We start from the raw sequence: 14,595 nt of genomic DNA, 5'->3' as shown, positions 1-14,595 counted from the left end.
TTAGGTGCATGGGCTTCAGTAGTTGCGGCCTATGGGCTCAGCATTTGTGGCTCATGGGCTCTAGAGCACAGGTTCAGTAGTTGTGGCGCACGGGCTTAGTTGCTCTGTGGCATATAGGGTCTTCCTGGACCAGGGCTCGAACCCATGTCCCCTGCATTGGCAGGTGGATTCTTAACCACTGCACCACCAGGGAAGTCCGATATTTTCCATTCTTAACTATCTTTTTTTTTTTTTTTTAACTAGCTTCATTCACTTTATTTTTCTCATAGAAAACTATGTGGTGGCTACAGCTTGAGCCTGTGTCCTCTACATGGAAACTCTGTTGTGGGTCTTTACAAGATGGTTAGTGAATTCCTGATACGGAGACCTGGTGAACACCATCTCTTTCCAGAGATCAGAAGTGAGATAACTGTAGGTCTTGGAAATGCCATCAAAAGTGGCCTTGGTGAAGTTGCCCAGGGTGGTGGTGCAGCCCCTGGCAGAGGTGTAGCAGTCATCAGTTCCAGCCATCATCAGTAGCTTATTGGGCACAGGCCTGAGAGGATGCCAGTGCCCCTGGGGGCAGGGATGAAGTGCACCAGCACAGAGCCACAGCGGCCAGTCACCTTGCAAGGGGATAGTATGGGGCTTGCCGATCTTGTTCCCCCAGTAGCCTTGCTGCACGGGAACGATGGAGAGCTTGGCCAGAATGATGGTCCCACGGATGGCATTACTAAAAAGATAGTTTGTAACTCATTGATTTCATAACTCATTAATTAATTGTATCCACTGTTTGAAACAGTGTTAATGTACTATGACAAAGCATCCTTGTACAATGAGAACATTTGTAGAGACTCATGTAAGGTGACTTCTTTTTTCAGAAATAATTTTTGAGGAAAATGTTACCTTATAATCGGACATTTATGGTGTTTTGAATAATAGATACCCTTTTAACTACTTAGAAGTGAAAATAAATGTTCTATTCATAGTATTTACAAACTACAAAATCCCTAACAACAAGTTAACTAAATTTAATTAATTAATTAATTAATTTTAAGTTTTAAAAAAATTTTTATTTATTTTATTTTATTTATTTTTGGCTGTGCTGGGTCTTCGTTGCTGTGCACAGCCTTTCTCTAGTTGCGGCAAGCCGGGGCTACTCTTCGTTGCAGTGCGCCGGCTTCTCATTGCGGTGGTTTCTCTTGTTGCGGAGCACGGGCTCTAAGCACACGGGCTTCAGTAGTTGTGGCTCGTGGGCTCTAGAGCCGCAGGCTCAGTAGTTGTGGCACATGGGTTTAGTTGCTCCATGGCATGTGGGATCTTCCTGGACCAGGGCTGGAACCCATGTCCCCTGCATTGGCAGGCGGATCCTTAACCACTGTGCCACCAGGGAAGCCCCTAAATTTAATTTAAATAAGGTATAAGACATCTTTATGAAAAAAGCATGAAATATAATTGGAAGATATAAAACAAGTTTTGAATAAATGGAGAGATATATACCATGTTTATGATAGGAAGGAAGTTGTTTTTGGTTTTGGTTTTGTTTCTTTCCGGCTGTGCTGCATGGCTTGTGGGATCTTAGTTCCCTGACCAGGGATTGAACCCTGGCCCCCGGCAGTGAAAGTGCGGAGTCCTAACCACTGGACCGCCAGGGAATTCCTGTAAGATTTTCTATCATAAAATGTCAAACAATCCAAAATGAATATATAAATCAAATGTAATTCCTATTGACATTTTACTTTTTTTGTGTGGGAGACTGCATGAAGTAGTCTTATATTTTTGTGTATGTCTGAAAATTTTCATAATAAAAAGGTTTATAAGAAAGATATACTTACCTCTCTATAACTTCCTTTTTTTCTCTTAGTATTCTTTTTGTAATTTATTTCAGTTGGTAGATGTACATCTGGTTTATTCATTTTATTGATAATTAGCCCATTGTAAGACTAATCTACAATTTATTTATTCAATCTCCTGCTGATGGATATTTAATTTGTTTCCAATTTTTCATTATTATAAACATTGCTGCAACTAACACATATGGATATATTTCTTTTGTCTTGGAAGGATACCTGTTTTGTTTTGTTTTTTTTGCAGAGCACTGCGTATAGACTGTCTCTCCCCAGCTACATATTACTTACGTGTGTATGCTTTTGTAGGCCTCCCAATCCTACCTCTCTCTATATATGCATATGCTTATGTATGTTTGTATAAGTATTGTGTAATTTATGAAACGATTCAAATTAGGCTGATGATATTTGTACATTGCTTGCATGGATTGAGGGGGTATGATTGGAAGATATGTATTTTCTTTTTATACCTTTTGAATGTAAAAAGTCCAAAGAAATTAGGTTTGTATACATGCCATCTTTTTAAAAATATTCATCTTATTTCTTTTCATTGTTTAGTTTTATGGGCAAAAATGACAGCATATTGCTGAGAAGTGGTGATTCTAGAGATTAATTTTTTAATAACAGCTTTAAATTGTACAGGTCAATGATTTTTAGTGTATTCACTGAAAATTGCAACCATCACTACAATCAGTTTTAAAATATCTTTATCACCCCCAAAAAAGAAACCCCATACCCATTAGCAGTTACTACCCATTCCCTCCTTCCAGCTGTTGTAACCACAAATCTACCTCTGTGTTTGTGGGTTTTCCTGTTCTGGACATTTTATATAAATGATTTATGCAGTGTATGATCTTTTGTGACTAATGCCTTTCAGTTAGTATAAAATTGGGACTTCCATGGTGGTCCAGTGGGTAAGAATCTGTCTTGCAATGCAGGGGACACCGGTTAGATCCCTGGTTGGGAAACTAAGATCCCACATGCCGCGAGGCAGCAAAGCCTGCGAGCCACAACTACTGAGCCCACACACCACAGCTAGAGAGCCCGTGTGCTGCAACTATAGAGCCCACACGCTCTGGAGCCCATGTGCCACAACTAGAGAGAAGCCCGTGCACTGCAATGAAGAGCCCACGTGCTGCAATGAAGGATCCCAGGAGCCACAACTAAGACCTGATGCAATAAATAAATAAACATAAAATGTTAAAAAAAACACTAATAATCTCAATAGTCTTTAAAAAAATAAAGTTTTCAAGGTTCATCTGTATTATAGCATGTCATAAGTAGTTCATTCCTTTTTATGACCAAATAATATTCCATTGTATTGTTATGCCTCTTTTGTTTATCTGTTCATTAGTTGATGGACATTTGGGTTGTTTCTCCTTTTTGGATATTACAAATAATGATGTTATGAACATTTGTGTACAAGGTTTTATGCAGACTAGGAGTGGAATTGCTGGATTATATAACTATGTTTAACATTTGAAGAACTGCCAAACTATTTTCCAATGTAGTTGCACCGTTTTACATTTCCACTAGCAATGTATGAGCATTCCAATTTCTCCACATCCTTGTCAACAGTTGTTACTTTCCCGCTTTTTCTTTTTAACCATCCTAGTTGGTGTGAGTGGTATCTCACTGTGGTTTTTTTTTTTTTTTTCCCTTGGCTGCGTTGGATCTTTGTTGCTGCGCGTGGGCTTTCTCTAGTTGTGGTGAGTGGGAGCTACTCTTCATTGTGGTGTGCAGGCTTCTCATTGCAATGGCTTCTCTTGTTGTGGAGCACAGGCTGTAGGTGTGCGGGCTTCAGTAGTTGCAGCACGTGGGCTTCAGTAGTTGTGGCTTGTGGGCTCTAGAGCACAGGCTCAGTAGTTGTGGTGCACAGGCTTAGTTGCTCTGTGGCATGTTGGATCTTCCTGGACCAGGGATTGAACCCGTGTCCCCTGCATTGGCAGGCAGATTCTTAACCACTGCGCCACCAGGGAAGTCCCTCACTGTGGTTTTGATTTGCAGTTCTCTAATGACTAATAATGTTGAACATTTCTGCATGTGCTTACTGGCCATTTGTTTACCTCTTTGGAAATATATTTGAATGCTATTTAAAGCCTTGGCTTATTTTTTTAACATCTTTATTGGCGTATAATTGCTACACAATGGTGTGTTAGTTTCTGCTTTATAACAAAGTGAATCAGCCATACATACACATATATCCCCATATCTCCTCCCTCTTGTGTCTCCCTCCCAGCCTTCCTATCCCACCCCTCTAGGTGGTCACAAAGCACCGAGCTGATCTCCCTGTGCTATGCGGCTGCTTCCCACTAGCTATCGATTTTACATTTGGTAGTGTATATATGTCCACGCCACTCTCTCACTTCGTCCCAGCTTACCCTTCCCCCTTCCCTTGTCCTCAAGTCCATTCTCTACATCTGCGTCTTTATTCCTCTCCTGCCCCTAGGTTCATCAGAACAATTTTTTTCTTTTCTTTTTTTTTTTTTTTAGATTCCATATATACGTGTTAGCATACAGTATTTGTTTTTCTCTTTCTGGCTTACTTCACTCTGTATGACAGACTGTAGGTCCATCCACCTCACTACAAATAACTCAATTTCGTTTCTTTTTATGGCTGGGTAATATTCCATTGTATATATGTGCCATATCTTCTTTATCCATTCATCTGTTCTTTGGTCATTTTTAATTAGGTTATTTGTCTTTTCATTGTTGAGTTGTAAGAGCACCATATGTTTTACTGTATTTTTTAAAGTATTGCTTTATTTGTTTGTAAAACTAATTTTTCCTCCTCTTATTGGAAGGTCCTGTCCAAAATGCACTGATGTCTTCACAAGTGTCAGTGAGCCAAGGATATAATTCTCAGCTTCCAGGATCCTACCCTCATCTATTACCAGCAAAGACTTTGAATCCAGTCTCTGGACAGTCTAACTCTGGTGGTTCCCAGACTGTTTCTCCACTAAGTAATTATCAGGGACCTGGACAGACTGTTTATAGACCATCTGTGGCTTCTAATCCAGTGACACCTTCGCTCCGTAGTGGTCCTGTTCTCCAAATGCCACTACCTACTTCTCAGAACCCAGCTGCTACATCAATGCCTTCTGGTAGCTTTCTTCCTGGAGCCAACATACCACCACCTTTGAATTGGCAATATAACTATTCGTCACAGACAAACCATTGTCCTCGTGTGTCATCCCAACCGACCATGCCTGGGAATACAAATTTGACAAGTCCTCAATATGTTTCTTCTGGAGATACTTCACTTCAAAACAACTTCATAAAATCAGGTAGAGTTCTTACAGGATTGCTTAAAATGTAGAGATGGGAAAATTTTGCTTGTTTAAATGTTTTTAAATTACTATTTCAACCTTAAAATCATATGGAAGGCTATTGATTTTTTTGATCATTGTTAATCTTTAAATAGATTACTTCTGTAACCTTTGGGTCAACTTAAAATCGTGATTGTTTCTGCTTTGCTTCTTTCCTTTGAAGGTATCCTCTGAATTTCTTTGAGTCACCCATGATATTTCAGGGTTTCAGGTATGCATGCAGAACCACTTAAGTACTGACCATTACTTTTATTAATGGGTTTCCATCTTGTATTCTAGGGAAGCTTAATCCCTGTGGTCTCTCTTTGGACTTGATCTAAGGCTTGGCTTGTCTATTTGTTATGGCATAGACAATTTTTGTCTCCAGAAACCAGAGAATCCTGGAGGGGCAGGTGAAAACAGACAGTACTTTTGGAGTGAGGAGTATTATTGAGCACATCCGTGGTCAGAAAGCAGTGCACAGAGATTTATCTCTGGTTTTTTTTTTAGGAGTTTTATAACTTTAGTTCCTACATTTAGGTGTTTGATCAGTTTTGAGTTAATTTTTGTGTATGGTGTTAGTAGGTAGGGATTCAGCTTCATTCTTGTACATGTGGATATACAGTTGTCCCAGGACTATTTGATGGAAAGACTGTTCTTCCTCCCATTGAATGATCTTGACACCCTTGTTGAAAATCAGTTGATCATAAATGTAGGGTTTATTTCTGTACTCTGAATTCTATTCCATTGATCTATATGTCTATTTTTTTTTTTTTTTTTTTTTTTTTTTTGTGGTATGCGGGCCTCTCACTGCCGTGGCCTCTCCCGTTGCGGGGCACAGGCTCCGGACGCGCAGGCTCAGCGGCCATGGCTCACGGGCCCAGCCGCTCCGCGGCATGTGGGATCCTCCCGGACCGGGGCACGAACCCGGGTCCCCTGCATCGGCAGGCGGACTCTCAACCACTGCGCCACCAGGGAAGCCCTATATGTCTATTTTTATACTAGTACCAAACATCTTGATCAGTGTAGCTTTGTAGTAAGGTTTGAATTGGAAAGATTGACTCCTCCACCTTTTTAGGTTTTTTTTTCAAGATTGTTTTGGCTGTCCTAGGTCCCTTGCATTTCCATAAGAATTTTAGGATTAGCTTGCCAATTTTTGCAATAAAAAGACAGCTGTGATTTTGATAGGGATTGTGCTGAATCTGTACATCAATTTGGGAAGAAAGCTATATACTCTTGGACTGACTTTGATCATTTTATTTTTTAACCTCAGTGCTTGGTCATATATGGTTCAAAAGCAGGTTCATTTAACCGTTTCACTATTCCCTTTTTTTATATTAAAATTTGTCTTAAACACTTATCAACATTAATAGTGTTACTTCAAAAAGCATTTCAGATTCTGTATTGGGATCTGCAGGTTGATTCTGCTCAGCAGACATCCTCAAGGAAATGAACTAGTAAAAGTTTCCAAGTGAAATAGTAATATCAGTCATTACCTTTTTATATTCATATGTATTTCTGCATCTAGATACTACATGCACTTCATCAGTTTTATAGTTTGTTAACTGCTGAAACTATTTTTCTTAGCCTCTTGACTAGCCACTGGCCCTGGTGAATGCATTTTGGACTTGTAAAGATTAAGGCTGCTTCTAGAAACTTAGTTCCTTTGGAGAGATCTTCTGATCCATAATTGTTAGACCTAAAATCCTTCTGATTACTTTTATTCTTATTCATTTGACACCATGAATGAACATCAATCACGTGAAGTTAATGAACATTCACTTCTTTATTAAGGTAACATTTATTATATAGAATTTTAGGTAACATTTTAGGTAACATTTTTAGGTAACATTTATATAGGTATCATTTATTGAATGTTTGTTATTTTCCAGCACTTTACCAAACTTTAATGTGTGCTATCTTATTTAATCTTTACAGCAGTACATTTTACAGATAAGAAATGTGAGGCTTGAATAATTTTCCCAAAGCCACAAGAAAATAGGTTGGGAAAAGGTACTATTTAAAATTAGGTGTAGCCTCTCATTAAAAAGCACGTGATCGATAATCTGAAATATTTTTTTGGCTCTAACAGAAGCCCCCAGGTAGAGCACCCTGATTACAGCACAGATGTGGTGAAAGAGAGATAAGGAAGTGCCAAAACTTATGAAGGTTTCTGTATAAAAGAAGGGGAAAGAAAGATACATAAACTAATAAAATGAACCTAAAAGAAATGTATGACTGCCCTTCACTCTTCTTAATGAGAACTCTAAAAAAAATTCCCCAGTTTTTACCTCTGTTTTTTCATCATTGTTAGTAGGTGCCTGATTGTCTGATCTCAGAACTGTATCTAGGGATTTCCTTGGTGGTCCAGTGGTTGGGACTTTGCCTTCCAAAGCAGGGGGTGCCAGTTTGATCACTGGTCAGGGAGCTAAGATCCCACATTCCTTGCGGCCAAAAAACCAAAAAAAAAAAACATAAAACAGAAGCAATATTGTAACAGATTCAATAAAGACTTTAAAAATGGTCCACATCAAAAAAATCTTAAAAAAAAAAACTGTATCTAAGTTATGCAAATTTCTAATTCACATATTAAAATTCTCTTGACTTTTTTTTTCTAATGGGACGCCTTTTAGCATGTTATTAGTTTTAGGGATCTCAGAAGGCAGATTCTGAAACTCTTAACTATTAGTGTTTTAAATAAGAGTCATTCAGCTTGAAAAAATGTCTATTTTATGAAATGTAGCCTATTCTGGATTCAACAATATTCCTCTTAAAGCTGTGAAAAATCTCTTATCAGCTCACTTGTATTCTGTTAAACATTAGGTTGTTACATCTTTGTGGCCAGATGTATCAAACATTCTTACTCATGCTGAGTTGCAAATGTACCTTGCCCTTTTGTTCCTTTGACTTGTCTCTATTGCCCCTTTGACTTGTCTCTATTGCCATAGATACGTATGGGTGCTTCTTTGATAAGGGAGTTACATGGCAGTAATCTTTGTCTTCACCTTTGACAACAGGGCACTGATTAGACTTGTTGAGAGATCATTTTTCAATTTGGCCCTGGAGAATTGAACAGTATTGAAGAAACATATTGAAATTTTTCATATTTGGATATCTTTATTCCTTTGATTTTACAAAATACAGGGTTTTACAAAATACAGGTAGAATATATTATATGTAAAATTTATTACCTATTTCACTTACAAATTCAGAGGATTAAAAGTCTTATAATGAAAAATTAAATCACATGTATTTTATCAGTAGTATTATCAGTAGTATTTTATCTACTTTATAGACTTTGTTCCTCCTCTTTAGCAAATGAGAAGGTGGAAGCAGTATTATTGATTTGAATTAACAGGTGGTTGTGGGTTTTGGAACTTTCCATTGTCACACAGAAGAATTTCCCCAAGAGTAACTGACAATGTTTTTACAGTAGTCAGAACTTACTGTCCTAATAGAAAATTGGTGAAATTGAGGCAGTGAGATACTGGTAGATACAAGGACAAATACCATGTCATTTCTTAGTTTTGTTTGATGGGTACTTTTTTTTTTTTTTTTGCGGTATGCGGGCCTCTCACCGTTGTGGCCTCTCCCGTTGCGGAGCACAGGCTCCAGACACGCAGGCGCAGCGGCCATGGCTCACAGGCCCAGCCGCTCCGCGGCATGTGGGATCTTCCCCCGGGGCACGAACCCGTGTCCCCTGCATCGGCAGGCGGACTCTCAACCACTGTGCCACCAGGGAAGCCCTGATGGGTACTTTTAAACCTCTTGGATATCAGTGTTTCATAAGGTTTATACGTAAACTTTGGATCATTTCCTGATTTTTAAGCCTAGGGAGTGTTCTTAATATAGTATTTAAGCAATTATTGAAAGTAAACTACTTCTAATTATTATTAGGTAAACACTGAACAGTGTACACATTTATTATCTATTTTAACAGGTTATACCCCCAATAAAAATGAAGCAAAATGAAATAAAACTTGGAAAATTTATGATAACCACAATAGTTTGTAGTTTTAGAAAGCTAACTCTAAACCTAATTGATGATATTGAATGGACTATATTGATAGGTATTCATAAACTTTTATTAATGTTAATTTCTACTGGAATATTTGATGTGGCCTGTTGAAACTGTGACCAGTTAATGAAAAATTAATCAATAAACAGGGCATTGTATCTACTCTAAGTGATTTGATGCTGACTTTATATTTATACTGCTTTAATAATTGACAGGTAAGAATTATGGTAGGAGAGACTTGGAAATGTGTAAAAGTATGCATATAAATTAGAAAGTCATTCATCTGGGAGGTTAACTTATTTCTAGTAATTTTTGGTTTGTAGTTGAAATATAGATTTGGAAGTTACTTAGATTTGGTAAAAGGCCGTTTTGGCTTTTTTCTTAAGTTCTTAAGTGACATGTGAAAAACCACTGTTTCCGTAGGATCTGCACCCCCCTTAGTGAATCCACCTCTGCCTACCATTTTTCAACCAGGAGCTCCTCTTGGGCCCCCTCCAACTGGAGGACCACCTCCAGTGAGGGCCCTTATGCCTCAGAAATCAACACATAGAGCTGTGCCCCAGCCCACCTTTAATTCAGCTAGCAACCAAGAAGGTAAGCAAGACAAAAACCAAGTCACGTCCTAAAGTTTTGACTCAGGGTGGAAAGATGAATATTATCTGAATTCCGTGCATTCAAGTCATATTCTAACAGAAAATCTAGTTTTTTTGGTTAGGGATGCCCCTCAGGAATTTAGAGTTTAAAAAAGTTTCTCGGTGTTCCACTGCCCTATTCTGGGCTGTGGAATAGCTTTTGGGATCACTGTTGACTTTTTTTGTTGCTGTGCAGATTTTAAAAATCATGGCTATAAAGTTACATGTCTTTTGGAAGAGGGAGGCGAGAGAGGAACTTTTGCTTTTCTGGACATGATGTTAGAACTATCCTTTTAATACATTGGCCCTTTTTTATGGAAGCAGTATTTTGCTTGCCACTCTTACTGTAAATGTAACAAATATTTATGAGCCTAAATAAAAAGTCAAATATACAAACATTTTGATGTTTTGTAGTTTTAAAGCATTGTCTTCAGAGGTAACTTGAACATATAAGTTTATTAATTTAAACAAAATATTTTATAAAGTAAGAAATTTGATTTTAGCCATAATATAACCATTGCAACAAGATGGGAAATAGGAAAACAGAAGAGGAGGGGAAAAAACCACTGCCCATATCCTACTACTCAGTATAATCAATATTATCATTTTTGTATTTTCTTCTACCATTTCCTTTTTTTAGTATTGTTAGTAGGGAAAAAACTGACCTGTGTATAATTTGAAAAGAATGGTGTTAACAATGAGTAACAAAATGATAAAGCCGTGTCCCACTGCTTGCCACGTGATAATTTTGAATATCAAGCTACAATAAGTATTTAAACTTTTAACCAACTAAAAATATGCTCTATGTTTTTGTTTGTTTCTACAAAACAGTTTTACTAAGGTTTTCTGTATCAACTCATGTCTAAAGACCTGGTGGTCTTGAGAATTGGAAAGGAGTTACTAACTTTATTGAAACCATTAAACTTATCTATTTGGTGTTAAAACTGTTAAAAGTTAGCACCTTTATACTTAGGTGCTAGAGGTTGATGCTATTCATTGATTTTAGTTTCTTCTGTACCCAAATTAGAACTAATAAATAGCAGAGGTACCTAATGATGAATTTTTTATTATTCATTTTAGTGGTTGTTAGACCAAAGCAATTGTTCTAATTAATATATATCACCTTAAAGTTAACTCTAGCTTCTACTCTGTTCCATATTTTATTAAAAAAATTTTTTTTCTTGTATTCTATATTTTTTTACTTTTATTTTATTTATTTTTTTATACAGCAGGTTCTTATTAGTCATCCATTTTATACACATCACAGTGTATACATGTTCAATCCCAATCTCCCAATTCATCCCCCCCCACCCCTACCCCCCCCACCACTTTTCTCCCCTTGGTGTCCATACGTTTATTCTCTACATCTGTGTCTCAATTTCTGCCCTGCAAACCGGTTCATCTGTACCATTTTTCTAGGTTCCACATATATGCATTAATATACGATATTTGTTTTTCTTTCTGACTTACTTTTTTTTTTTTTTTTTTTGCGGTACACGGGCCTCTCACTGCTGTGGCCTCTCCCGTTGCGGAGCACAGGCTCCGGACACGCAGGCTCAGCGGCCATGGCTCACGGGCCCAGCCGCTCCGCGGCATGTGGGATCTTCCCAGACCGGGGCACGAACCCGTGTCCCCTGCATCGGCAGGCGGACTCTCAACCACTGCGCCACCAGGGAAGCCCTTACTTATATATTTTTAAAAAAAGGTTTTTATCCTCATAAATTTATTTCACCCTTAAATAGTAATGATTTTGGTGACTTATTTTAGTGTGTACTGCTCCTTAGAAGTTTTTAATGCTGCTCTCACAACTGGTAAAATCTTTCAGATAGTATATAATTTTATAAACTACACAAAGTACCATTCTTTTTGGAAGCTTATAAAGTTATTTGAAACTTTTATATATTTTGTATATTTAAAATCTTACATTGTTTGAAAATTTTATTTCAACATTTAACATTTCCTGGGCTGTGGTTTAAACTATTTGTCATTTGGAAAGTTATCATAAATTTTAGACATTAGCTCAAACCTTGCAAAAATTATAATAATGGTTCTAATTTAAATATTGTTAATAAACTTCCTCCTTAGGTATTATACCAAATACCAATAATGGATCTATGGTGGTTCACAATAGTTATGATGAAATTGAAGGCGGTGGCTTCTTGGGTGAGATGCTATGAAAGTTTTTTTGTTTTTTTTAATATGTGTTCCTTGTAGGAAACAAAGAAGAAAACTTCATAATTATGTCGCACGATGATACCTACTGTTAGCATTTTTTATCTCCATGCATTTAGATTTTTTGTTAGTTTTTTTTCCCCTTTAGGATTGGGATTATGGGCTTTATTATTATTATGTTATGACCGAAGAGTATTTTTGTCAATTAAATCTATTTAAATTCACTTATCCAGTTGAACATTTAGTATGTTTTTTGTTTTTTTTTTTTTTGCGGTACGCGGGCCTCTCACTGTTGTGGCCTCTCCCGTTGCGGAGCACAGGCTCCGGACGCGCAGGCTCAGCGGCCATGGCTCACGGGCCCAGCCGCTCTGCGGCATGTGGGGTCTTCCCGGACCGGGGCACGAACCCATGCCCCCTGCATCGGCAGGCGGACTCTCAACCACTGCGCCACCAGGGAAGCCCCATTTAGTATGTTTTAATTAAAGTTGTTTTGACTTAAATTTTAGTCTGAATACAAAGTTTCTTACATGATATGAGATATGAGAGTAAATTAATTATACTAAACTTATTTTTGTGTGTTTACAGCTGTAGTCCACTTTAGCTAGATTTTAATCATTCCTCTTACTTTGTTACTAGTGTTTATTTGTTTTATTTTACAAAATTGATGAATGAAAGTATTAAATTACCCAAAGGATTTTGGAGTTATGATTTCTATAATTTAATGGATGTGTGTGTTGATTTAAAGTACTCTGGAGTGTAAAATAGAACTTAAAAGTTACCTTGTTTCTAGCAACACCACAGCTTACTAATAAGAATCCTACAATGAGCCGAAGTGTTGGATATTCATATCCCTCCTTACCACCTGGTTATCAGAACACAATACCACCTAGTACAACAGGAATGCCACCCTCTTCCTTGAATTATCCAAGTGGTCCACAGGCATTTACTCAGGTATACTTTTTGTTTTTGTTTTTTTACCTGTATTCCACTTCATTTTAAACTGTATTCACATGAAAAAATTTTAGGAAGGTATAATGAACATTTTTAACCAGTTAGAGTGGTAATGAATATTTCATAAGACCTTTGTCCTGTTACATATCTCCAGAACCAAAAAATTGACCAGGAAATCTAGATTACAGTGTTGTTATTTAGAGAGAAATTAAGTAACCAAGTCCTTATACTCTTCTCTTTTCAACTGAAAACGTTATAAAGGCTACTTACTTTGAAATTATATATCTTTAGACTCCTTTAGGTGCTAATCATTTACCTGCAAGCATGAGTGGATTAAGTCTACATCCAGAGGGGCTAAGGGTTATCAATCTACTTCAAGAAAGAAACATGCTACCATTGACACCTTTGCAGCCTCCCGTTCCAAATTTGCATGAAGATATTCAGAAACTCAACTGTAACCCAGAGTAAGGCTTCAAACAGCGCTTCTTATTAAATATGACATTTTACTTGTTCTAAAATTCTTCCAGATTTTTTTGAGCTTCATGTGTTACAAACAAGCTATACAAATGTATTAATTTATGAAAGTAGTTCTGCATGCAGAAAACAGCACTTTGTTAGTTGCTTACTTGATATTTGAAATGTTCTAAGTCAAGAAATAGAGTTGTAACCCCTGATCTGATAGCTACTCTTATCAGCTCTAATGGGACTATGATATTCATTATCATTATGGTGATTATATTTTCAAAGTCCAAAGGACAACTTGATTCTATATAATCCTTTATTTGCTCTCATTTTAAATTGTTTTTCATAACCAACATAATTATAATACTCTTTTCTCTCTTAAAATTGATTGTGAGTTTAAATGTATATGAAGACTTTCTGATAAACTGAATTTTGTTATTTTTATTTATTTAAAAAATTTATTATTTATTTGGCTGCATTGGGTCTTAGTTGCAGCATGTGGGATCTTTGTTATGGCATGTGGGATCTTCCATTGCAGCGTGCAGGCTCTTCTTTAGTTGTTGTGCACAGGCTCCAGAGCGTGTGGGCTCAGTTGTTGCAGCACTCGGGCTCCAGAGTGTGTGGGCTCTCTAGTTATGGTGTGTGGGCTCCAGAGCGCATGGGCTTAGTTGCCCTGCAGTATGTGGGATCTTAGTTGCCCAACCATGGATCGAACCATCGTCGCCTGCATTGGAAGGTGGATTCTTTTTTTTAAATTAATTAATTAATTAATTAATTAATTCTTTTTTTTTTTTTTTTGGCTGTGTTGGGTCTTCGTTTCTGTGCATGGGCTTTCTCTAGTTGTGGTGAGCGGGAGCCACTCTTCATTGCGGTGTGCGGGCCTCTCACTGTCGCGGCCTCTCTTGTTGCGGAGCACAAGCTCCAGACACGCAGGCTCAGTAGTTATGGCTCACGGGCCTAGTTGCTCCGCGGCATGTGGGATCTTCCCAGACCAGGGCTCGAACCCATGTCCCCTGCATTGGCAGGCAGACTCTGAACCACTGCGCCACCAGGGAAGCCCCTGGAGGGCGGATTCTTAACCACCGGACCACCAGGGAAGTCCCTGAATTTTTTTTAAATTAATTTTTATTTTTGGCTGCGTTGGGTCTTCGTTGCTGCACGTGGGCTTTCTCTAGTTTTGGTGAGCGGGGGCTACTCTTCATTGTGGTGCACGGGCTTCTCACTGC

At 37.9% G+C, this 14,595-nt stretch overlaps 1 protein-coding gene across 2 annotated transcripts in view; it reads left to right on the top strand.

Annotated features, from left to right (window-relative positions):
- The window catches only part of SEC24A (SEC24 homolog A, COPII coat complex component), a gene marked incomplete at both ends in the record, with an annotated part of 72,622 nt that overhangs the window by 15,124 nt on the left and 42,903 nt on the right, over positions 1-14,595 (top strand). For both annotated transcript variants that reach the window (XM_079702712.1, XM_079702711.1), the window contains 5 exons: positions 4,631-5,113; positions 9,576-9,746; positions 11,870-11,947; positions 12,747-12,907; positions 13,199-13,371. In XM_079702712.1, the coding sequence (XP_079558838.1) occupies positions 4,631-5,113; positions 9,576-9,746; positions 11,870-11,947; positions 12,747-12,907; positions 13,199-13,371 (1,066 nt within the window). The remainder of the gene's footprint in view (positions 1-4,630; positions 5,114-9,575; positions 9,747-11,869; positions 11,948-12,746; positions 12,908-13,198; positions 13,372-14,595) is intronic.

Source organism: Hyperoodon ampullatus (genome assembly GCF_949752795.1).
Source record: "Hyperoodon ampullatus genome assembly, chromosome: 4".
Taxonomy (NCBI): Eukaryota; Metazoa; Chordata; class Mammalia; order Artiodactyla; family Ziphiidae; genus Hyperoodon; species Hyperoodon ampullatus.
This window is presented reverse-complemented; position numbering and strand designations above follow the sequence as displayed.